The following is a 23,336-nucleotide window of genomic DNA, read 5'->3' on the forward strand; positions in this document are numbered from 1 at the left end:
CACCAAGCGAGACGACACTCCCTTTTTCCTTACGAAAAGACGACCTCGAAAACCCAGCCCCATCCTGCTAATGGGAAACGCATCACTTTCAAACAAACAAACTACAACACCTCATTAACAACGACGCGTTACAACTCTTTCCTATAAAACACATTCAATGGTGTCTTCTTGCTTCAGCCCATTGTGCATGCACTATGTCAAGCACGCCCAACTCATCAAAAACTGTTATCCGACAAAAGAGGGCGAAAAGGGCCCTCGTTCTTCGGAGCTAAGCTACCTTACCTTTTATGCCAGTTCTCGGCCTGCCAAGCTCACCAAAGTTGGCAGTTACCTCGAAAAGAAGGTTGAGCGTGACATTGCCAAGGGTCGAAAACAGTAAGCACAATACATACAATACGCATGCGTTATAATGACTTTGGGTGGTCCGTATGTGGATTTTTTGCCCATGAGGTTATTGAAACTAAATACATGGGGTTGGTGTTTTCCAATATAGAAACAATCAGGTGTCTTTGGATATTGTCAAGGCGCTTATTCAATCATGTCATCGTGATTTGAACTTATTTTCAAAGTGGGTCGTCCGCATCCTCAACAAAATATTAGATACCCGGGAGATTGAATTGGAAGACTTGGCCTGTGAGACGGTATGCATCCATCAATTACATTGGTTATAAAAAGGGGGGGTTAGGGCGACAAGAGGCACTCTGTGTGATGAAGAAGGGCATTTCAGAATAAATGGAAAAAGGAGGAACGGGGTTCATGCTGAAGATGATAGATTGTTCCAAGCACACCTACTTTGGGGAGAAAGAGAGAGAGAGAGAGAGGTGGAGGCGGGTTGATTATGGCTATATGACAATTAGTAATTGGGCGATGGTTTATACTAAAACTTTCTTTAAACTATGCTCCTGCAGTTCGTCATCTTCTGTAACTATCACGATGGATCTACGCTGGGCATTGATCCTGGGTTAACAGGGGACTTTGAGGGACTTTTACGCAAGTTTGCTGAATTTTGCAACTACACCAACGCAGACGAAGATTTGACATTAAAGTGAGCCTTTGAGACAAAAAGGGGGGGTGGGATGAGACGGGATAAAGGACTTTTAATGTATGCGCCGTGTAGAATTCTCTCTGACCTAATGGATGGTTTAAAATCTGGGTAGAATGCAATATATCGGTCACCGAGCCATGCAAGCAGCCGTGACATCCAACGCATTTCATGGACCAGACTTCAAGGCCCAACTCGACATTGTATTACCTGCACTTTTAAAGAGCTTGATCACATCCGGAAACGCCGACAATCGGCTCGAGAAAGGCCAAGGTTCAATAGATATCAAACAATCTATTATTAGCAAAGGCGAACCCGTGGAATCGACTGCCATCGAGGCATTGGCTGCCCAGACAACCGGTATATTATTTTCAAAGTCAAATGGTTCCGCTGTGCGTTCAGCATTGGTCCTTGTGTTCCAGTAAGTACTTGTTTTCCCAAGCCTGCTACTGATGCTGCATGCACGCTCACGCACGCTTTAGGTTTGCGGAAGACAAGGAGCAGTGGTGGCCACCCGATCGAATTGTATCGATCATGGAGCTGATTCTCGATTCCGTGCAGGCACAGTATCGTTACTTATTAATATCCGAAACGCTCCAACAGCTTGAAAGTAGTAACGCAAGCGAACCAGCATACCTGAACAGCAAGCACGCATCCCTGGTGTCGATCTTGGATACAGTATTGAATGCAGTCAATGCACCGCTTCTTGGCGTTTCAGTTCTTGAGGTCCTCAACTCTTTGTTTACGCTCCTGATCAAAACACTACATGTCACAACGGTACTCCGCGAAGCATTACCCGAAGAAGAACGTGTTAATCAACAGGTCCTTTACGAATACGCAATCCATCGAGGCATTCTGCATAGTTTTGGCGGCTTGGCATCACAACAATATTATCAGAACCAATTGGATGATATGACGGGCTACCTTATTGCCAAGCTCCGAGCCAGCACGACCCTGGAAACGGTGGACGGTATACCGATTTCCTTATATCGACACGTTGTCCTTGTATGTTTGGACAACATTACACTTGCGCACAAGGCACTTACGCCCACATCCGACAAGTCGATCCACAGTGGAAGGCGGCCACCCTCGGAAATACCGCTGGAGGACCGTGTTTCGGCTGGTTCTTGGACAGCTGGTGTAGGATTACTTACGGATAAAAATCCAGGTTCGTTCGTAGCATGTATTCTCTGCATAAAGACACGCTGATGGTTTATTTTTCATGTACAACAGAAACGCGATCCGATTTTGCTCGCTCACTAGTTCAATGTCTTGAGACTACTACACCTATACAAGATCCAATCATAGGGTACAGTATACACGTATAATCTACGATGAAATAAGAGCTATAGGCAAGCTAATTGTGTAATTTCCTTGCTCGTCTTTCTTTAGTGGATATCCATTGGTATGTATCGATAAGGAAAGAGCTTGTCGACCAAACATACTCATAATAACATTTTGTATCCCTTTAGCATCTTTTATTAAACCACAGCGATATCGTGTTTGTCAATACTGTCAGCCACACAATCGTCGAGTGGGTACAGCAATCCGGCTTTGATGCAGCAGATGCATATGCACTCTATACAATTCTGTGTGCCTTGACGCGTCGGTTCGGTATCGATGCCACACTCAAAACTGTACCGCTTGTTTTTAAACTTCAAAGCATGGTTCAAGATGGTACATTCAAAGGTCCGGCACGACAAAGTGCAATCGCAGCAGTGGCTGTTGCATGGCTTACCATGGTGGGCAAGTTTTATCGTGTGGATGATTTGGTCGAGTACACGGAACGAATTCAGCAGGAACGAGAACGATCTAGCCAGTGGTACGAAGTCACTGTTTTGCCTGAAAATCGACAATTTGTCGAGCATAGCCATCCGACGCCTGTCAATGCATTTTTGGATCGACATGTTATTGTCGCGTCACTTTCGTCGAAATTACGAGATGAACAGGATACGCATGGATTGGAGCTGGAAAGCAAACTTTATGCAGAATGGGGCTCGGAAGCATTATGTAAGTTTGTTGCGACTTTTTAATGGGTGATGCTGTTGGTTTTGCTAACTCGTTTATATCCCGTCCTTATGATTGTTATTGTTATTAGTAAGTCATGAACAATCAATGCGTATCCGTGCATCGAACGATATTAATGGTCAGAAGCCAAGATTGTCTAACCCATGGTCAAGTCATGAACCTAGCAAGGTAATGAGAAAAAGTACAGGTTATTCATCGTTGGAGATATATCGCCATTGTTTACTGATGCTATATACGTGTTTTCTGATATAGAGAGGAAGTCTAAAGAAGAAAGACTCGATCAAGGTTGAAAATTTAAAGGAGGCGCTTGGTAAGTATAATCAAGTGATTAGAAGGAATAGGAAGCTCATCAACAGTTCTTTACAGCCCAACCACAACAAAAAGCCGAAAGCAGCAGTGCGTCGGATAGTACTAGTACTTCTATACAGATCACACCAAGCAGAAAATCATCCATAAATCCAATGCGAAAAACGGATATAAACGCCTTACTAACGGAGCTGGATATCGGACCTAATGCACAAAAGTAAGTTAGAAAAAGTGAAATGACGATAAGAGAGTAGATCCATATATTAATGCATTTTTCATTTAGCACATACTCACTTGTAAATCCCCCCTATAAAGAATGGAAATAAATATATCATATTAGTATATCGGGAGCCTATCATGGCTCTCATAACGACTTAGAGCATCTTGATACCACAATCGTATTAAAACGTTTTTCTTGTTGCCACTCCTTGGCAAGGACACGCCAAAACAAGGGAACATGCGACTCGTGCATTATTTTTAATTTCTGGTGACACAGACTGAGAAGCAAAAGCCAACAGTATAAAGTCTTTTCTGTAAGCACTTTATCTTCTATTGTGCTCCGTGAGCTTTAAATTTTTATTTCACCGTTCCTTCCACCACACCACAAGTAAAAGAAAAACTATGCAAAAACAAGGAACACAACCAAAGTGGAAAGAAAAATCTGTTGAGCTAACCGAGGACCTTTTCAAGGTAAGGATAAATAAAACTGGAACCCTTTTATACAATTCTGACAACATCCTACCGAAACGAATTTGACTTTTGTTCTCAAGAACACGAAATGGCATGCAGACGACCCCATCCGGTATTGGGATACCTACTTTATGCTGCCCGTCAATGTCGAGTTTTTGAACACACTCATCCAATCGACTTCTGAGGAATCGCTATTAAATGTCAAGTCCAATCTCAACCAATTATTCAGTGCTTGTCTCGACCATGTCAAGCAGGACACCAGTAGCAGCAACGGACACGATAAAACTCGGCAGCTGCACGCGGTGGATATTTTGACGTGCCTGGTGCGCCAACTGTTCCTGAAAAAAAGACTGAGCCATTTTAATATCATTCAGTTATTGACCGGATTGGATCAAGCAGACGCCATGTTTAGCAGTTTGGTCAAGGCAATGGGTGAGCGTTTGTTGGATCCAGGAGCTCGTCCCCGGGTGCTCAAGTTAGCCATCATATTATCGGCGGGAAACGATAATGTCAATCAAAATAATCTGAATGGGTAATATTCTGATGGTAGAAAAAGGAGCGGCGGATAGTAAGAGTTCCACTAATTGGTCTTTTTCTTTGTTTAAACCTCATGTAGTTACTTTATGCAATGTGACCTATCTAATACGCTTATTAAGGTAGACTAATTTAGAAAAAAACTTTATTGCATCAGATCTGTTATATTAAACCTGTTGCTTAGATTCTAGGCAGCGAGGGAACTGCCCGAGACGAGCTATTGGATACTGTGGTACTTTGGGGCATGCTAGCAAATTATAACAAAACCGAAATTCGAAATCCATATTCCACACGATTGTCTCGTTGCAAAGATAGTCGCGTATTGGAGGTTAGCATGAAAAAAAAAACCGAAGAAAAATACCTGCAATAGCAACCATTGTGCCTAAACTTAGTAACAGGTGCTTGTTATGCTGTATACACAAATACTGCCGTCAATGACAAGGTAAATTCAACGATGACGATGAGTAAAGAAAAAGGTTATTACGACTTGCTTATTCGTAAAGAATGTGGGTTTTGTTCCCATGTGTAGACCGTATATGGACCTTAAGGATGATGAACAAACGGTGACCAAGTCAATTGTGTCATACATGACGAGCTGGTTCTCGGGTCCTGCTGCTGCATCAGCGAATTCACCTTCTTCGACCGACATTGATAATATAGAAACAGCTGCTGATTTGTAGGTATTTCTTTATCACTAATACTACACTTATATACTAATTACGATCTCGAAAAAAAATCTAGGCCGCCTTATGAATCGGCCCTATTTCTAGTCTTATACGATTTGATAAGCTCAAACCCACACTTTATCATTGTATATCTGCAAATATGCACACAACATTCTGAGCAAAAACAAGATCTCAACCCTCTCGCCGAGCTCCTTTCATATTGCTCATATCTCTTTCAGCATAACCGTAACCCTCGATCATTCATTTATACGCGATTGACGCTCTTAATGCTTTTATGTCTGTCTGAAAACTACTCCGTATTAAAATATATTGCAAAGGAAGATTCTCAGATGACTGCACGATTATGTCGCCAGGTAAACAATAAAGCTTTTCCTTTTCTCAATTTCCAAACCAACATGCTTTTTTTTGTCGAATGATTGCTCAAACAAAAAAAAAACAACGGCATTACCGCTGTCGCCATCGATATATAAGCGACCTACACCCTTACCTCTCGTAAAGAAACCACGATCACTCTTTTGTGTCATCCTGGACGTGCTTGTAATTTTCCTCAAGTACAATATGCGAAAAAAACTGAGCCTTGTAACATACAAGTAAGAGAAAAATGTAAATGTTTGAGGCACCACGATTGAGCGATAGCTAATCAAGATTCACAATAGAATTGCGTTCTCAATCATACATCGCATCCTGCTTTACCTGAAAAATTATTCCGAGATAAGTTTAGGTAAGAAGTCAAAATATAAAGTAGGTTGCAATAATAGCTTCTTCCCATCCTACGTTAAATTATAGCAACAATTATGAATATATCTTTGTAGACTATCACTGGGCAGAACTTTGGTCTACTTTGACAGCGACACTTCACTTTACAGTAACCCATTTGGATGATCTGAAGACAAACGAGGACTTTGAAACCTATATATCTTCGGTATTTCTTGCATAAATCACACTTAAGAAGACACAGCACAGCGGCTTTAACGAAATATTAACCAAGCCATAATTTAGATGATGAATGTGTTCAATCTGAGCATAAATCATGGTGAAAAGTTTCTACCGGACGTGCTAAGCTACGATACTTTGTACTATGAAATTATACGTGCAAGCGATGACTTTACGGCATTAGCACAGCACGGTAAGGGACGCGTTATTGATGGTTATTTTTTCAGACAGTTATACATGCATAGTGATAACCCATATCATTGGTCATGTTAAATATGCATATAATAGTAAGCCACACAACGACCCGCAGGTCACCGCCTGATCGATCACCTACTTTGGCTTACACCGACTTTGACAATGTCAAATTAATATGCAATCACTTTAATCCTGTCCTTGAAGAATGGCAAGAAAGTACCGGAAGGACTTTTCTCACACCTGAGAAAGTGATGTGTAAGTAGAAGGGCCGATCGCGTATAGTCTTCTCGATAGAGAACTACCAAATCTTATACTTGACCCTTGTAAACTGATGGTATTATAATATTCTTTAGCGGTAATCGAGAATAATTATGATACCTTGCAACTGGCACCCATGGACAAAGTAGAAAAGTACACCTCCTATACAGAACTTCCAGCAGAAATGGCGTTTTTCCGCCAGGTACTGCGTACTGTAACGACAGACTATGTTGTACTACTGACACAACGCCATACAAACTAAAAAATAAAGAAGTATTACGTCCTTGTTCCCCCAGGCCAAGCCAAGGGGAATATGAAATCCATGAGCTTTCGAGTTGGCCTGTGATTTGCGCTACGGCATCTTCTCATACCACCTTTTTACTTGTGATGTTACTTTTTTTTCGCCGATCTACAAACAACCACTCTCTAAAAACCACAACACTACTGACTCATTAAGCGGCACTTCCCTTTAGAAAGTGCATATGTTTCTCTTTGTATGTAGGTTGAATGTCAACTACAACAAAATTTTGATTGATCTGGAATACTTTAACTCTTTAATCATTGGCGTTAGGGGATAATTTACATTGGCAATAGCAGCAAATGCTAAAACCAAAATGAGTATATTACCTATATGATAATGATCTTGCTGCATGGCATTAACAGCAGCTGTTATGATAGCGGGCAGTGTGATAGTCCACAAGCATCTCTCCATTTGGTCGCACAGTATGTTTGGTATCATACACGTACTTTCGCTTTATATACTGCTTCTCTTTTTTTATAAAAGGTTGTTTCAATAATTAAGTTATTACGAGCAATGTTAATTAGCGTCAGCAATCAAACGGTAGTAAACAGAGCTACAATCACATCAAAACAGTATGATATCACTGCTACAGTATCCTAAGTGCACCTATACAACAAATATCAAATTCTGATTACACTATGATTATGATGATGACCATCGCCAGCAACCGCAACGGTTGCATTTTAAGACACGGCCTAAATTAGTAACCAAGGTAACAGCTATCTCGATAGAAACGAGAACGTGTTTTTGGTATACGTACAAGAGCAACAAGCAATACAATCACCTTCACGATCACACCGGCGGCCGCAAAAATCAGAAAGCAGTTACTCAGGTACCACACAGCAGCAGCAGCAGGCAGGCAGGCAGGCTCTACAGCGGAAGTATAATAGAGCGCTCCATGATCTGCAGCAAACGTACTTTTGTCTAGACATCTCTATGTCCTAATTCTCCAGTTGACCGACCCGTACGGTTGACTGTATATCATCCTCACGCCAAGCCATGATGCGTTGCTTGTCGATTCCATGTACCACTTGCTGTTCCTGCCTCGCTTCGCTTCGGCTGGAATGAGCCCCTTTGCTTCATTGCGTATGTATAATCCAACGTATACCACATCTTAGAGGTAGTCACCGACATCATTTTCCCCGTCCGAACTATCGAGGCTTTGGCGAATTATCTGCGTCGTTTGGAGGACTTGGGCGGAAGTATTCTATCGTCCTGAAAATAAACTAAGCATCATTTTCAATGGTGTCGCCCAACAAGTATCACCAACTATTTCTTTGCTGATCGCTCCAGCAGAAAGGTACGTACTGCTATGTATAAACGACTTACCAGATCAAACGAATGAATTTAATGTTAAGCGAGTATACCTAATACATAGGTGCTCCCTTGAGCAAATGCGTCGGGTTCATCGATGGTACCGTGAGGGGTATTTGTAGCCCACAACAAAGCAGAATCTGGTATACAGTGGTCACAAGGTACGTTGTGTGTTTAGTTTATTGTATGCGTTATTTATCTTCTTCAGGTATTGAACATACACTACTGTACTCCAATAAACACGATAACTAATGTATACAATGCATACTAGCATAAGCATGCTGTGAAGCATCAGCCGCTACAACCCCTGATGGCATCACAACATGTCTTTTTGACCCAATCTGTGGTGCCATCATGATGGGTACTTGTTGACCGAGTCCCAGCTTCTTCCAGAGCCGGAGAGAAGGCTCAAACTTCGCTGATGGCACCAAATTCATTCTTTACAGTGACCCGCCATACCAACGTCACCAGAACTTGGTAGCATCATTCAGCTTCCCACATGGTGATTACTGCGCAATATATAATATATACTAAACGCGTCAACTGATTATAAGGTGATGAAACAAGTCCGGAAATTCATCACAACAAAAAGATCTCGAAGGTCCGGAACGATGTAGAATGGGAGTTTGGACGTACCGTCAATTTCTTTGCTTTTCTGGACTACATACCAGAAATGTCAAAAGTTTCCGGTGAATCCAGTAGGCACGTACTTTATTGTCGGTACCCTTCTCAAAACCATCAAGATTTGTCTGGGGGATGACAAGCAACACGATACTTCAGTATCGAAGCACCAACTCTAAGACAATATCTTGAACCTGCAAATGCTGCTTTACGCACCACCACCACTACCACTACCACTACTACCACCACCATTGAATAGAACAATAATTTGATTTACTACAAAAGTACAAGACGTTTTATAGGGATGACGGTGGGGGAGGAGAGGGGAAAAAGCTACACAAGTACTTAATCAAGTGCTCTTGTTTCTGCACAACATCTTCAAGATGTTTGAGACGTGCATCCACATCTTTAGCCGCTTTTACAAACTGTGCACGCTGGCTCCTGAGTTTTTCTAGATCTCTTTCTTCTTTGTCTGCAATTCGGCTCATCTCGGCTTCGATAAAGTCATCCTTGTCGAACGACATATCATCATTGCAGCCGTCAACATTCACGACGTCGTCACTTCCTGCTGCATCTTTGCCTTTGTCTCGTTTTCTCGAGCCGCAACGACTCGACAGAGCAGCAGCCTCCAACGTCTGTTCGTTCTTGGTTTTCAGTTGAGGCTTCTTTTCTTTCTCTCTTTTCTCGTCTGCTCTTCTCCTTCCATTGCTGTTGAGCTGCCAAGTTCAAATAGAAACAAAATGTGTTGAAGATAATCAAAGTTCAGTGAGTTACTTGTTCTTTTTAAAGGCGGTATTTAAGATGTCGGTGTCGCCATTAGAGGTAACGGTGTGTGTGAGGATGTTTTGAGATCTCATATGAGTTTACCAAGGAAACAAGATCGGCACACTTTTCTTGCAACATGAGTGGGATATCAGCAGCAAAGCCAGAGTCGAGATCGACACGCTTTATGCGTCTCTCTTCCTTATCCACCAAAAAACGCACTCGATCGTTTATGTACTTTTTGTCAAAGGGACTGCTTCACCTCTAGCGATCTTGGCTTGCTGTCGTGTGTTGACATCGAGAGCAGCAGCTTCCCAAGCTTCTCCTTTTTGGCCTTTTTTCTTGCCAAAGGGGTCAGCATCCATGACCGCCTCGAGGATATAGATATCCTGTTGGTCACTGGGTACCACCTTGCGGCGAGTGCTGTCATCGTCCGTGCTCGCAACGCCTTCAATTGCAGAGGGTTCTTCAACCACCACATCACCAGTCGGCGCCGCATGATCGTCCACAGCCTCATCTTCGACCGGCACGGAGTTTTGGGTGTCTTTCACTTGTCGCTAAGTGATTGTATCTGAGTTAGTACTATTCTAAGCCTACAGAATCGGAAATTCTCTTTCTCTCTTTCTCGTTGTCTCTCCTCGTTGTCTCTTTCTTAAAACGCATGGTCCTATATCTCTCATTCTCTATTATAGAATTTTTTATGAATTTGAAGCATACAGGTCGATCAGGACGGGTAAAACTTTCTGTTTCGTCGTGGAATACGAGGGTGGTGAACATGATTAAGAAAGTGCGAAAGAACAAGGACTTAATAACAAAAAAAAGACAGGTTGGCCAATTAAACAAATCGATCGGTACAAGAATAATTCCTCCGCTTTTGGAGCTTCGGGAATTCAAGTGACCGGTATTTCTTTATACAGGTTCGACAAATCGATTTTGTCGAAACCCCAAAAACCTCTGTCATAGTCCCAGAGTGTGTGGAGGTGCAAGGGCCAGGTAGACCGCCCATGGCCACACTTAACCTTTCTCGAGTGGCGTGGTAGTACATTTGAGATAGTGTTGACAGGATGTTGGTCGGCTGGCACTGGCGAAGGAAAGACCTCATGCAGTTGTTGAAGTGTGGGTCCGACCAGCGGGCAGTTAAGAAAGTGGCAGCACCACAGCGGCAGTCCCTGAGAGGATAGGAGGGCAAGCAGTGCATCCTCCACTTCACTGGTCGATGGCGAGCAGTGTTATGTGCTGGGAGAAGCAGCACTGGATCCCAGCATGGCGTCGCAAGTGCACAGGCCACGGATGAGAACTTTGTACGACGCTGTTGAACTTCTTTGACAAGATGCGCGTTGATGATATGTTGAATAGGGTGACGTTGTAGCGGCGCTTGCTTTAGTTAACACTTTGTAATCGGCGCACAATGGGTTCGTTTTAAGCTTGGTCCAGATGTCTAAAGGAGGATTGTGGCGGAGGTAGCTGGTAATGATGCCTGCCAGTAACGTTGAGGGCGCAAGTGGTCCGCTCGGCTGATGAATTTGAATTGCAACACCTTTGCGCGTAGCTTGGTGGACGGTAAGACAGCAAGGTGCAGGGGAATAATAGTAGGCGTATGAGCATTATTAGCAACGATGTTGAGCACCAGTTGGACAACCATCAGCAACAACAATATGAACAAGACAATGTGTCTGTGGGCGAAAGAGCTGTGTGAAAAAGACCAATGATTATACAACCCAAAATTTAAGGTGTGCCAGACAATGCAGCACAGGTACACGCCTCAACATTACGCACAAAACAACAGCCGATTCCAATGAACCAAATCATCACTACCTTGTTTATCTGATCTATCTGAATCAACATTTCTCTCTCTCTCTCTGATAGCATGAGATATAATTAATATTCCTCCATATAATTAGTAGCTGTTATGAGTAGTATCAGTGCCAAAATAGCAAAGTTATCAATCAATAAAGATAAATGCTGTGCCAAACCACTTTAAATGTATATTCTCTGGATCAATGTTCAGTGAAATCAGTAAAGTCAATGTTGGAAGCTTGCTGCACTATCTTTTATTTTCTTCTTATAACATAAACCGAATTGAAAATGCAGTTATCTACATGATATGATGTGCGACAATTAAGTCAGCATCTTGCACTAATACGAGCGAGCATATTTAAAAGGGACACCGCTACCATCACTTTCGCGTATGAAAACCAAGTGAGTTAGCCTTTAACATATTTGTATGCATACATAGTAGAACCATCGATGATTCAGAGAAGCAACATACAGGGCCGCTTTTCTGATTATTTATTTTAAGGCGCATTCGCGGAAAGAAAAAATCTCTTGCATGAGTGTTGTTCAACAGGATACAGATCGTTTTACTGTGATCGATTGTGAGAATGCCTTCTCTCAAGGATTAACAACTGAATCCACTCAGTATCATTTACGAGACGGCGAATTCGACGTGCAGCAACCTTACTATACCACCTCCTCGATCGCTGGTCAGAAACGAAAACGCGGGCATGACAGCGAAACACTGACAGCTGATTGGCACGAAACCAACGCGCGACCATTCCTCTCACCCATCTTGCCAATCGTTAAAGAAGCAGCTTTTGGAGATCGCAATTACACTAAAGTATCATCACCATCATCAGAAACTAATGACGACAGTGATCCAGGAGATCCGATCAATTTTGCCAGCCTGACTGAACTAGCACAAGCTTCGCAACGGTTTTTTCAGCAAGAAGAGCACGATCAAGTTGATTTGGCAGACACAGAGACGACAACGATGGAAATATTGGATGTGTTTCATCGAATCGTGCATAACCCTGCTGATACATGCTGCAGGGTCCTTACGCTGGATAACAACAGCTATTTGGTGCCGCCTCAATCCGCATTTCTCATGAGCGACCTGACAACGGGCATGGAAGATCTTGTATCCTATGGTAACGTCTCCCTTCCCCAGGTCGTTACGGGCACATATATATATATATATATATGATATTCCTGCTAACATGAAATTGATGATTCAGTGCAGCAGGCTGGAAAACGTGATTTAATTGTTATGGATCCACCATGGCCAAACAAAAGTGGTAAGTTGTATGTGACAGCAGCCTTACGATACTATCGATATTGATACCATATACTCTTATCTTTTTTTAGTGCGACGATCGTCCAAATACGAAACGCAAGACATCTATGACCTGTTCCAAATACCTGTTCCTGAACTGCTCGCCCCTCACGGCATGGTTGCCGTTTGGGTAACCAACAAGCCCAAGTTTCGGCGCTTTGTTATCGAAAAGCTGTTTAAATCCTGGGGATTGCAAGAAGTTGGGATTTGGTATTGGCTCAAAGTGACCGTACAAGGAGAACCAGTCATTCCGCTTGACTCGCCGCATAGGAAACCCTACGAACAATTGATCTTGGGTATTCGGCAAACCGACTCTACGACTAGCACCACTGCTCCCGCTCAACCATCGATACCATTGCCTCCTCGCCAGCATGCCATTGTCAGCGTTCCGTGTCGCCGGCACTCGAGGAAACCACCACTCGATACAGTATTGAAAGCCTACTTGCCCGACAATCCGAAAAGTTTGGAGCTGTTTGCCCGGTGTTTGACACCAGGTTGGACAAGCTGGGGCAACGAGTGCCTGAAATTTCAACATATGCGCTTTTTCCGCTCCACCACCTCAACCAGCTGCTTGCTAAAAGAGACGGAAAATAACAGTAAAAACGACGTCGACGGAAACAATAACGACGACATCGCCGATGCCGGACAGTAAGAGTTGCAATAAACTGTCAAGACGTGCACTTGCAATCACTGCAGTGCTTACGCTGGCCGTTTTGGGGTCCATGGTCGATTCCTTTCTTCATCACCAACGCGATGTCCAATCTTGTACAATGTCGTATTCGCGTCCATCCTATGTACCTGTCAATCCCGGACCGGAATCGCGTCTTGCTCACAAATACGCACTTTATCTATTTCGCGAGACCGCGATGGATAAACCAAACGAGGTAAAATCTACTGTTTGAATCAATAAATAAAAGAGACTTTGAGTTAGTTATCATGGATATACGATATTTACAGAGACATGGAAACATGTTGTATATAATTCGACAACTAAGAAAAAACAATTGAATAAACAAACAATAAGCCAAACGGTGTACCAGCACTATTTATTCCTGGCCATGCAGGCAGTTACAAGCAGGTCCGATCCATTGCGGCCACTTCGACGTACTACCACAAGCAAAATAAGCCAAATGGAGAGCGAATTGATTTTTTCACTGGTATAAACTACAACAGCTTTATTTAAGCGCGAGCTCCTCTCCCATACTCTGGTATCCGCAGAAAAAACTTACTTCTATCCACATATGATAATTTAGTCGACTTAAACGAAGGATTCTCGGCAATGAGCGGACAACTTCTATATGATCAAGCTGAATATCTTAACGATGCTGTCAGAAGAATCTTATCGCTGTATGACCCATCAAAAGCCTCATCTGTGCTTATTGTCGGCCATTCTATGGGCGGTGTCGTGGCGCGACTGATGCAGACACTTCCAAACTATCGAGCCAACACCATCAAAACCATCCTCACGCTTGCCACACCGCATACCATGCCGCCTATTATGTTGGGACCTAAAATGGCCCGAGTTTATGAGCAGATCCGCTTTCCGTCTAGTGAAAACATTACGCTGGTATCGCTTGCAGGAGGGACGTCAGATAGCATTGTCAATTCAGATGCGGCAATATTACCCAAAGACGCAGGCATGACAGCTTTCTCGACTGCTATCCCGAAAGTATGGACGACGTGTGATCATATGGCGATACTATGGTGTAATCAACTTGTACGTGTCGTCTCGGCGGCATTAATCGACAGTGTCCAGCAGCAATCGAAAGATGTCGCACCACTCAAAGTGTTTGAAAACTATTTCATCAAATCGCCCCTGATTTTACCTGGTCTTACAGGTAAAATTTAGCTTGCAGTATATGTATTAACTAAGGAATGCTGCGACAAGTGCTAATCTGATATATCACCATGACTACTAGTTGGAAATCCACTGATAGTGGAAGCTGTTGACAGAATTCGGCTAAGAAGTTTGAATGCGCCGGCCTCATCTCAGTTGACAGTATTGCCGATCCTAGAAGGTGGCGACGCAGTGTTCAACTTGATGTCCAACGATTTCCATGGACGCGTCCGTGCCGTTTTATGCAAAGATTCGAAATGTACGACGGATGTAACTCACAAGTCTGTGCTAGTACCATCCTCAACACCGGCAGATCATCATTCTGCCTATCGCGGAAATGCGTTCTGGTTTTTGGAGCTGAAAAATCATCAAATGCAAGGCTACGACAGTGTGGGCGTGTGGGAGCAGGGCGACGACGATCAAACGTTCGTTGTGGCTGAAATGAATACAGAAGCAACTCAGGTCATCACCGAGTCGATCTGGGACATGGCTATCCATGGTGGCATTTCATTTGAACTTTCTCCCCCTCAACAACCACAACCTTTTTTTTCAACGGTTCAATTTCCGGCCATTTACAATCCGCTGCTTGCTTACAAGCTCACATTTTGGACTCAAGGTCAAGAGGATAACAGTGATGACGTGGGATTCGCGCCAATAATTCAACAGAACATGGGCGGCGAAAGCAAATTTCACGTTGGGTTGAAACAGAAGAACGTTTCGGTCGAGATCAACTTTTATGCATCTGGAGAAGCTGACTCTCTACAGCTACGCTTTTGGAAATTGCGCGAGGTACATAATGCACACTTGCAGATCGACTGGTATGGCAGCCTGGGTAAAAGTGTGCTTCGTTATGGACCGTCCATCCCTACATCCATGTTTATTGTGGCGCTTGTTGTTCTAATCAATGGTAAAACTCCCATCTCGTTCCGTCGCTTTTTCTCCCAATATGCGGATACTGAGTACTTGTATTGTTAAATATTTTTTTTCAGACGACCTGCATTTTGCACGTGCACTCATCAATCTTGTGGCATTTACCAGTGTGGGTGGTCTGGTTTTTGATGTGCCACAAGACTTTGCATTCTGGTGGCTACCCGGGGTATCCCTTTGCCTTGGTGCTGGTGCATTATGCCTGATATGGATTCTTGTGTATTCCCTGGTCTGTCTATTACGGTTTGTCGTTCCTCGACAAGCAGCGTTGTCATTGACCAGGACAACTGCACAAAGACTCGTGATTGCTGTGTCATTAGCTTCTATACGTGCCGTTCCGGTTCCTGTGACTGTTACCGCTATTTATCTTTACTGGCTACTTGTTGTGGCAGCTGTAGAATCAGCCAATGCTAGCACGGACATCGATTCCAAGGTAACTACATGTGCTTTCACAACAGCCTTTGCTTCTGAATGAAGCACGGCGCGCATTTACTGACTCACCTGCAATAGCAAAAAAGAAAGACGATTCTGCTTTTTCTTTCGGCGCTTCTTCCGTACAATGTGCCTGAAGTCGTAGTGTATGCCCGGGATTTAATCGCTGTAGGATGGCAAACGCCGATACCGTCCTTGGCATCCGTCATGGATGATATTCCGATGCTATTTATTGTTTTAATTCTGGTCACCATGGACAGTCGCAGTCTCTCAAAGTAAGTATTGTATAGCAACCGTTTTAGCACAGATGATCCATGAATAATACTCAAATGTTTCATTTATGATAGCCACATTGTCAAGTTCGCATTATATACTGCTGTTGTTTACTATACACTTTATGGCTACCAATACCCCTATCCGCTACACATGTTTATCCAGCAATGTCTCTCTAACTTGAAGCTATAGTAGTGACAGCATTCAGTCTGTGCTGCATATTGCGTTGTGCTACCCGTGGCACCGGTATTTGTATATATATCAGGGTTCCAATTATTCTCCACTGCGCCTTTCAGCCGACACATCTAATTACGCGATTTTGAACGGAGACATATCAAATAAATAAAAAAGGATTTGTAATCAATTAATAGATAGGAAAAAGAAAAGGGAAAAAGAAAAGAAAAAGATGTAGATGACGAATAGCATATAAAGGTATAATATAAGTAATATATAAGAGTAACTAAAGAGGCGGTAGGTGCATGGTATGCGTTGTGCTGCATGTGTGGCGGAGGAAAGGAAGAAATTTAGAAAGGGCAGATGAGTTGTTTCGCTGGTTTGTTTGTGGCTGTGGCGGGTTTCTTTTTGACACAAATTGTGTGAGGAAGAGTACAGAACGGAAAAATGGAAACTACTGTGCAGCTGCTGCAGGGATACCACCGTTATTTGCTTTCTGCTGGTTGGCTTTAGCAGCCGCTGCCGCTTTAAGGACCTTGGCCAGTGCAGGCACTGGAGGTTTATTACCCTCACCATTCTTTTCTCCGTCTTTGTTCAGCGATCCTGATCGGAGGCGGTTCATGGCACTGACTGCTCGTACAGCATTCTTGAGCGTTCGACGCGGGTTGAAGTTCTCACGGACGGTGCCAAGAATATCAATGTCTGTAGCATCGGCGCCCGTCATCCATTTATCATTCAACGCTTCGGAAGCCGTAGGCCGAGCCTTTGGATCCAACGTCAACAATCTGCGGATAAAATCTTTGGCTAATAGAATAAAGTGCATTCAGTGATTCGATCGGACTTGACACTTCCAAAATAAGGCTCTTTTGTTGTCACAATAGAAAGAGACTGGTACTTACCATCCTGAGAGATATTACGCCAGTAACGTTCATGAAACTCATAACGAGCATTGGTGATTTCGTCAATGAGTTCAATCTGATCTTCCGAGGTGAAAGGTTGGTATCCGCACAGGCTAAGTAGGAGCATATATTACAGATTAACACGTGGATGAGCCATTTCATTCACGAAGTTCGTAGTCATTTTTAGAGATCCGGGACACTTACAGCATATATGTGATCACACTAGGTAGAAAAAAGAGGCATTGTTTAGTTTTTTTTCTCATCAAAAAGATACAAACAACAGTGTGTGCTTCTTACCCTATAGCCCACATATCGACGGGTGATCCATAGCCTTTCCGGAGCAATACTTCTGGTGCTACACAGATGCGCCACAAACAAATCAATAAAGAGGAACAAAATAATGTGAAAGCCGACTCGTGTGCTTACCAACATAGAGAGGAGAGCCGCACACGGTATCCAGAGCGGACCCAGCCTCATCGTTCTCCTTGGCGATACTGTAAATCAACCGTTAACATCACAAAGAAGGGAGGTGTGTGTGTGCGCGACAATTAAGCCGCCCATGTCAACTTACCCAAAATCGCAAATTGCTAGATCAGCATCCGAGTCGGGGCTTTTGAACAGCAGATTCTCGGGTTTCATATCTTTTTCGTTATAAAATATAAGAGTTAGTTACACTGCATCCTCTTTTCGCAGAGGTAATAGGCAGGCTTGTGCGTATGCGGTCTACATGCCGATCTTAATTGGATATATTACCGCGGTGAACAATATTGTGCGAATGAAGATACTCAACGCCGTTCAGTATCGATCGAACAACGACCACCTAGTATTGCATTGAACAAAGAAAAACAATCCATGGTGAGTCGCATGTTTCCCTCTCCTCCCACAAAAAAACACTAAAACACGTGTTTCCGGCTATTGCTTACAGCGTCCTTCTCAGTGAACTTGCCGCGTTCAAATAAGCGTTCGAATAATTCACCACCCGTAGCCCTAAAATGAGTTTAGCTTTCTTTCACAAATACAAATAAAACGGCTCGATCCGAGCTAAAAGAGGCTTACAGTTCAAACACCATATAGAACTTGTCACTATAATATAACAAGAGAAGTAAGGTCTCAAAACTATTCCAAAACACAATGTACATAGACAAGATGAAGAATGTCAAAAAGGTTTGCGTCCTTGCATTGCTCTTACCGCGATTCGAAAAAGTCATACAAGTGAATGACATTAGGGTGATCAAGGTCCTTCATAACGGCGGTTTCAGTTTGCACCATATCAAAGTGACCCTTCACTGTCTTCTTGGCAATGATTTTGACGGCGACTTCCTTTTTATCCGCGACACGAGTTGCTTTTCTGACGGAACCAAAGGACCCACGTCCTTTCAAGATAAAGCACATCGGTTTTTTTTTATATGTGTAAGCAGTTGTTTGGTGTCGCAAATCGCATGTGGACTTAGGCAAAAGCTTGTGTTGCTTTATTACCGAGTTCATGTTCAAAGTGGTAGTTCTTCTTTTTCGCGTAGGATTCTGGTTGCTGGATTCCTCCATGGGCGATAGCTTCTAGCGCGCTGAAAAAACCCATAGTTTAATATATGTAAAAGTTAAAGAAAAAGTGAAAGAAGAGTAGAGTAAAAGAGATAGGTAATGAAGGGGAGAAAGGGTTTTTTTATTTCAAGTACAAAAAAAAACGCTTGTTTTTTGTGTAACAGGCCCACAAAGATTCAAGCTGCGATTCACCTTTGCGTACTACAGGACGCCCTTATTCTTTACTCAATGTCGAACTTGCAAGAAATGTAGCGTTTTTTTTACTGCCTTTAAACAACAACAAGAGAAAGAAAGGCCATCTCAGTTACTCATACACTCATTCTTACACTGTATAGCAAAAAGCAGCATATTGCCTCTCTCTATTCGCATAATGCCAGCGTTACAGTCATCATTGACGGGCAAATGTACGAACTTCCGTGCAGTACACCCGAACTGACCGCGTCATTGCTCGTCAATTTACCTCCCGAGTTTCCCGAAGCACCACCCATAATAACAGTGTCGCCCAATGGGATGCGGCATCCCTGGATTGAATCAGACGTTGTGGTGCAAGACGTTTTAACGCCGTCAGGTTGGGCTTCAAACCAGGTTCAGCTTGGCAAAATTGTCAGTGATATTATGGAAGAATTTATGCAACGACCACCAGCAAGAAAAAACACGAATGGCAGCAACAACAACAACAACAGTAATAATGATACTGCAGCAACTTTGGAGGAAAGGTATTGTCACCTAACATCTTTCAATCATAAAGAGAAAAAAGGTCTTCCGATTCTGTAACAGTTATGGATGGCAAAAACTGATCAGTCAGGGAATATTGCACGGGATATAAATAGCTACGGTCACCGACCACCGCCACCAGTACCTGCAGCTCAGCCTTCTTCAGCTTTGACGACCGCAGAATACGGATCGATTGCAAACAAGACTACCGAAGAGTTAGAGGAACTTTTGACAGATGATGTGGCATTCGAGCTGTTTTTCAACTCGTTTGAGCGTATAAGAAGCATGAAAACTGTCCAGGAAGAACTACGGAACGGCAATGAGAATCTAGCACGTATGTGGAACCCCTGTTGTATCTAACGAGTCAAATTGGAAGGGATATATTAAAAGGAAAGGCATGGGCTATAACTAACATTGCCGGGCTATGCTTGTATAGAAAAGAGTTTAAGTAAAGAAGATGCTGTACTTAAGCTACGTTCCCAGGCAAAGGAGTTAGATGAAGAGTATCGGAAGCTGCGATCTGAATTTGATGATAAGGAACGACAACAACATGGAGCTTTTAATGTAAGTCGTATGCAAAAAGACACTTATGGCTATATGGTTAGAGTAGTAGAGGTAAACTAAGTAAGTGGCATACGCACAATGTCTGTATAGCGTTTTTCATCTTCGACGGTGCTTACCAGGTTAAAAGCAAGTGTATACGAATCTGACGAACTATCAGAATCCGTGGCACAGAGCTTCTTGGATGGGAATCTAGACCACGATGGCTTTGTAAAGCAATTCCGCGAGCTTAGAAAAGTATACCATCTACGAGCGAGCAAGCTGGAACGAGCGCAAAAAGAGAACCTATTTATCAAAAAGATCCCCACTTAAAGACTTGAGTATACACAACACCCGTAGTGATGCCATTTTTTGTATTATATTCCTTTTATTTCCTTCAGCCCCTTCATTCGTCTTTCCTTCCATCATACTGCCATTATACTTTTACGTACTTATATATATATATATATAAACATATATATAAAACATAGATGCTGCCAACATCATTCGGAAAGGTGTGTATTGATTTCAGGTTGTGTGGTATCATAATCTGTCGTCGTAACGTATGCATGCACGTACTTCTAGGGAATAGGATCAGCCAATCACATTTGCTAATTTACCTTTCTCGCTTATAGCGTAGCGCTTGCATGTTTCAAAAGCCACTCTTAACCTTTTTTTTTCTACACACTTTATGCAAACCGACATGAACGATCGGACGTGCCCAAAGTGCTCGTCAGCACTACAAACTTTTTCCATCAACTTTAACTGTAAAGTAATAATGTGCCAGAATGTAAAGGTATGAATGATTCATCCCCACCCCAAGACATTTTGGAATCTAGATTGATTAGCACAAGATCGCGCAGTACACGGACTAATCTTTATTTTTTATCGATCTAGTGTCCATACCCGTTTGATCAGCCTTCAGCAGAAAGTCTCCTAGAGAAGGATGTCTCTATACCCCGGATCAAAAAGTACAGCAAAGAAAAAGATGGACGATCGCCAACCTTGGCGCCCAATACTGCGCCAGGTGCGTTTCCTTTGGAAGATACCATTGAGAACTTATTGTTGAACGCGCGTATGCAGGGACATCTTGGAAACCTTTCTACCGAGCCATCTCAAGTTGACGTTCATCCTCATGGCAATGCTATTGCCTCAACGGATAAAGATAAAGGTAAGCCCCTCTTCATATCGGATGGACAAAAAATCAAGATTCTCTTTTCTTTCCGTGGTTACTAAAGAAAACCTATAGCACCTGTCATAACCTCTACTTGTCCTACTCCAGCAAAGGAAACCAATTATTCGCTACAAGAAATCGAAAATTTATTACAACAAGATATGGATTCTACAAGTGTACAAGATGACCTGGAGCACTTCTTTACTACAAGTCATGACAGTGAGACACCCGAGGGTATGCCGCATGAATATTTGCAGAGGAAAAAGCTTGACGGATCTACATTGCTCAACAATATCATTATTTTAGGCAGCGAAGATGGTGCATCCACTCCAAAATATCAGCAACAGCCCGATGTCACTACGCCCTTGAATGATCAATCGGGTCTGTTCAAAGGGCTGGATGATATATTGGGCGATGCGTGGAGCAAGAATTGCGATCCTTTCAGCACAGAATTGGATTCATTGTTGGGCATATAATCCGAAAGAATCTACGTATACCTTTTTTATTTTTTTCTTTTCATCCACCTCGTCTTTTATTTCGGAACAAACAATATAACATTGCTGCACTCCTTTCCCTAGTCCTGCATATCTGTACAAAGTCACTTCATCCACAATTGTATACATTATATATAAACACATATTCACCCCTCCCCCCCTGTTTTTAACTTTGAAAACGATAGAGCAATGGCTTGGTTCAGAGAATTTGGTTCTTCTGGTGATCAATGCACGCGTAACAAGCGACGCAACTATATATCTGGGTACTATAGTAATGCAACATATATTTTCATTTTTTTTTTGCCACGGAACCCTTCCTCACCCACTACATCGACTGTTCACACCGAATGGTTTGGGAGACCTTACTAATATAGTCGTTAGTTTTTCAGTTTTTTTGAACATTCAATCGAGTATGTAACCCGATTCGGTCTTTCCACAAAACGAAGGTAGGGCTCAAGAGGAGTGACAGCTAACCTAACATCATTGTAAGCATTCAGGTTCGGTTACTGTGGGTGTCCATGACTATTTAGAGCAGGCTCACTGCTGTTGTTGTTGTTGTTGTTGTTGCAAGGATTCGAGCCCAAAAATTAGCCATCTGTACTTCCTTTTAGAACTGGTACTGTTGTAAAAAGACTACATGAGTTACACATATCACGCTACTTCAAAGATTCACTAGTAATTGACTGTATGATCTTACCATATGTTCTCCTGGACAGATCCGTCTACATGGCTTTTGTTAGTCCCCTAACCAAACACAAATGGGTCATGGTCATTGCCACTCGCGTTCACGGTGCTTTAAAACATTCCTTGGGTCATCCACATATCGCTTGGGTATGATTAGCTCAGAATGGTGATTTATTTTATCGCAGAAGCTCATGGTATATGTATTGTACACAAAGACAGTGCCTTTTGGCAAAAGATATCCATTATAATCGACTTGATTGATTGTACAAATATGTTTGTTACAGTAATACATCTAAATAGAGAGCAACTGGATAGTGGTCTGTAAAGATCCTTGTACATCACATGCTCACAATTTTTTCTTGACTCGTGTGGAATACAAGCAGCATATTGCTACATGTCGATAACGCATGCATTCTTTTTGTGTATCATAGATAGCATAAATGGGAAATTATGTACGTATCGAGTTCATTCCAGTTATGCAAAGAGCCATGTTTTTCCACTTAAAGACATCAATTTCTCGTCGAATCTGCTTTTGCGCGTCATTGGTTACAGAGCAGCATACATTCCCCAAGAGGCATAATCACAGTAGAATCGGTTCCAGCGCGCTCATCAGGTCAGCTATAATTGTGAACCACAACATTTGATTAACTTTTCGTTAAGACTAGTGTCTTGGTTCTATCAACATAATGATGGATTGTAAGTGTAAGATTAATACACACTGAAGAATACGAGAACAGCATCATCTTCAAATTGGTTTTCATTCTTGAGCGCATATATCTCTTTTACGAAACACTCAGTACCGCCATGTTCGACGGCGCTTTCAATCAGTTGTCGAAAAAAGAGGACTTCGTTTTCTGTATATGAACT

General features: G+C 42.6%; 9 protein-coding genes across 9 annotated transcripts; 6 read left to right on the top strand and 3 right to left on the bottom strand.

Annotated features, from left to right (window-relative positions):
- Positions 1–157: 157 nt before the first annotated feature.
- BDB00DRAFT_870889 (uncharacterized protein) lies at positions 158–3,597 on the top strand (the record flags this gene model as incomplete). The annotated part of the gene is made up of 11 exons (XM_053126763.1): positions 158–375; positions 494–641; positions 909–1,045; positions 1,158–1,463; positions 1,525–2,210; positions 2,276–2,351; positions 2,435–2,447; positions 2,515–3,052; positions 3,141–3,238; positions 3,323–3,380; positions 3,437–3,597. 11 exons carry the CDS (start codon positions 158–160, stop codon positions 3,595–3,597), a joined length of 2,439 nt encoding a protein of 812 aa, XP_052981160.1.
- A 331-nt stretch (positions 3,598–3,928) lies between these two features.
- BDB00DRAFT_816251 (uncharacterized protein) lies at positions 3,929–6,995 on the top strand. Its single transcript, XM_053122974.1, has 13 exons — positions 3,929–4,066; positions 4,147–4,598; positions 4,683–4,722; positions 4,785–4,928; positions 4,999–5,042; positions 5,130–5,276; positions 5,342–5,639; positions 5,758–5,876; positions 5,943–6,007; positions 6,099–6,208; positions 6,286–6,412; positions 6,508–6,669; positions 6,768–6,995. Exons 1-13 carry the CDS (start codon positions 3,998–4,000, stop codon positions 6,932–6,934), a joined length of 1,944 nt encoding a protein of 647 aa, XP_052981161.1. The 5' UTR covers positions 3,929–3,997; the 3' UTR covers positions 6,935–6,995.
- Positions 6,996–7,537: 542 nt separating this feature from the next.
- Positions 7,538–8,724, bottom strand: BDB00DRAFT_786749 (uncharacterized protein; the record flags this gene model as incomplete). The annotated part of the gene is made up of 4 exons (XM_053120635.1): positions 7,538–7,579; positions 7,734–7,876; positions 8,341–8,427; positions 8,556–8,724. 4 exons carry the CDS (start codon positions 8,722–8,724, stop codon positions 7,538–7,540), a joined length of 441 nt encoding a protein of 146 aa, XP_052981162.1.
- A 392-nt stretch (positions 8,725–9,116) lies between these two features.
- Positions 9,117–10,460, bottom strand: BDB00DRAFT_927842 (uncharacterized protein; the record flags this gene model as incomplete). Its single annotated transcript, XM_053128903.1, has 5 exons — positions 10,388–10,460; positions 9,933–10,227; positions 9,776–9,867; positions 9,246–9,624; positions 9,117–9,184 (listed from the first exon to the last, which is right to left on the bottom strand). Exons 1-5 carry the CDS (start codon positions 10,445–10,447, stop codon positions 9,117–9,119), a joined length of 894 nt encoding a protein of 297 aa, XP_052981163.1. The 5' UTR covers positions 10,448–10,460.
- A 1,393-nt stretch (positions 10,461–11,853) lies between these two features.
- Positions 11,854–13,663, top strand: BDB00DRAFT_277931 (MT-A70-domain-containing protein). The gene is made up of 3 exons (XM_053116762.1): positions 11,854–12,597; positions 12,685–12,744; positions 12,815–13,663. The coding sequence occupies exons 1-3, from the start codon at positions 12,000–12,002 to the stop codon at positions 13,432–13,434; spliced, it is 1,278 nt and encodes a 425-aa protein (XP_052981164.1). The 5' UTR covers positions 11,854–11,999; the 3' UTR covers positions 13,435–13,663.
- BDB00DRAFT_973602 (PGAP1-like protein-domain-containing protein) lies at positions 13,553–16,603 on the top strand (the record flags this gene model as incomplete). The annotated part of the gene is made up of 7 exons (XM_053129888.1): positions 13,553–13,666; positions 13,807–13,939; positions 14,036–14,620; positions 14,702–15,526; positions 15,609–15,979; positions 16,057–16,253; positions 16,326–16,603. The coding sequence occupies 7 exons, from the start codon at positions 13,553–13,555 to the stop codon at positions 16,441–16,443; spliced, it is 2,343 nt and encodes a 780-aa protein (XP_052981165.1). The 3' UTR covers positions 16,444–16,603.
- Positions 16,604–18,943, bottom strand: BDB00DRAFT_816265 (kinase-like domain-containing protein). Its single transcript, XM_053122975.1, has 11 exons — positions 18,801–18,943; positions 18,514–18,697; positions 18,381–18,407; positions 18,248–18,311; positions 18,078–18,144; positions 17,896–17,965; positions 17,751–17,818; positions 17,622–17,679; positions 17,529–17,546; positions 17,325–17,437; positions 16,604–17,229 (listed from the first exon to the last, which is right to left on the bottom strand). The coding sequence occupies exons 1-11, from the start codon at positions 18,898–18,900 to the stop codon at positions 16,880–16,882; spliced, it is 1,119 nt and encodes a 372-aa protein (XP_052981166.1). The 5' UTR covers positions 18,901–18,943; the 3' UTR covers positions 16,604–16,879.
- Positions 18,944–20,773, top strand: BDB00DRAFT_816267 (uncharacterized protein). Its single transcript, XM_053122976.1, has 5 exons — positions 18,944–19,111; positions 19,199–19,579; positions 19,694–19,911; positions 20,014–20,141; positions 20,232–20,773. Exons 1-5 carry the CDS (start codon positions 18,963–18,965, stop codon positions 20,448–20,450), a joined length of 1,095 nt encoding a protein of 364 aa, XP_052981167.1. The 5' UTR covers positions 18,944–18,962; the 3' UTR covers positions 20,451–20,773.
- Positions 20,642–22,033, top strand: BDB00DRAFT_277836 (uncharacterized protein). Its single transcript, XM_053116761.1, has 4 exons — positions 20,642–20,913; positions 21,015–21,288; positions 21,367–21,525; positions 21,598–22,033. Exons 1-4 carry the CDS (start codon positions 20,809–20,811, stop codon positions 21,765–21,767), a joined length of 708 nt encoding a protein of 235 aa, XP_052981168.1. The 5' UTR covers positions 20,642–20,808; the 3' UTR covers positions 21,768–22,033.
- The last annotated feature ends 1,303 nt before the right edge of the window (positions 22,034–23,336 follow it).

The sequence above is a fragment of the Zychaea mexicana genome, assembly GCF_025766255.1.
Source record: "Zychaea mexicana strain RSA 1403 chromosome Unknown BDB00scaffold_24, whole genome shotgun sequence".
NCBI classification, from domain to species: Eukaryota; Fungi; Mucoromycota; class Mucoromycetes; order Mucorales; family Lichtheimiaceae; genus Zychaea; species Zychaea mexicana.

Bases quoted from the DNA above. Each gene is read 5' to 3' on its own strand.
- BDB00DRAFT_816265 (XM_053122975.1), bottom strand. From the start codon at position 18,900: ATGGGTTTTTTCAGCGCGCTAGAAGCTATCGCCCATGGAGGAATCCAG. The intron at 18,312-18,380 runs GTAAGCCTCTTT...AACTCATTTTAG, and splicing joins TTCTATATGGTGTTTGAACT to GGCTACGGGTGGTGAATTAT. The intron at 17,966-18,077 runs GTAATATATCCA...ATAACGAAAAAG, and splicing joins GCACAATATTGTTCACCGCG to ATATGAAACCCGAGAATCTG.
- BDB00DRAFT_816267 (XM_053122976.1), top strand. From the start codon at position 18,963: ATGAAGGGGAGAAAGGGTTTTTTTATTTCAAGTACAAAAAAAAACGCT. The intron at 19,912-20,013 runs GTATGTGGAACC...ATGCTTGTATAG, and splicing joins CGGCAATGAGAATCTAGCAC to AAAAGAGTTTAAGTAAAGAA. The intron at 20,142-20,231 runs GTAAGTCGTATG...ATGTCTGTATAG, and splicing joins AACAACATGGAGCTTTTAAT to CGTTTTTCATCTTCGACGGT.
- BDB00DRAFT_816251 (XM_053122974.1), top strand. From the start codon at position 3,998: ATGCAAAAACAAGGAACACAACCAAAGTGGAAAGAAAAATCTGTTGAG. The intron at 4,929-4,998 runs GTTAGCATGAAA...ACTTAGTAACAG, and splicing joins AAGATAGTCGCGTATTGGAG to GTGCTTGTTATGCTGTATAC. The intron at 5,877-5,942 runs GTAAGAGAAAAA...GATTCACAATAG, and splicing joins CTGAGCCTTGTAACATACAA to AATTGCGTTCTCAATCATAC.
- BDB00DRAFT_277931 (XM_053116762.1), top strand. From the start codon at position 12,000: ATGAGTGTTGTTCAACAGGATACAGATCGTTTTACTGTGATCGATTGT. The intron at 12,598-12,684 runs GTAACGTCTCCC...TTGATGATTCAG, and splicing joins GGAAGATCTTGTATCCTATG to TGCAGCAGGCTGGAAAACGT. The intron at 12,745-12,814 runs GTAAGTTGTATG...ATCTTTTTTTAG, and splicing joins ACCATGGCCAAACAAAAGTG to TGCGACGATCGTCCAAATAC.
- BDB00DRAFT_277836 (XM_053116761.1), top strand. From the start codon at position 20,809: ATGCAAACCGACATGAACGATCGGACGTGCCCAAAGTGCTCGTCAGCA. The intron at 21,289-21,366 runs GTAAGCCCCTCT...GAAAACCTATAG, and splicing joins CTCAACGGATAAAGATAAAG to CACCTGTCATAACCTCTACT. The intron at 21,526-21,597 runs GTATGCCGCATG...TCATTATTTTAG, and splicing joins TGACAGTGAGACACCCGAGG to GCAGCGAAGATGGTGCATCC.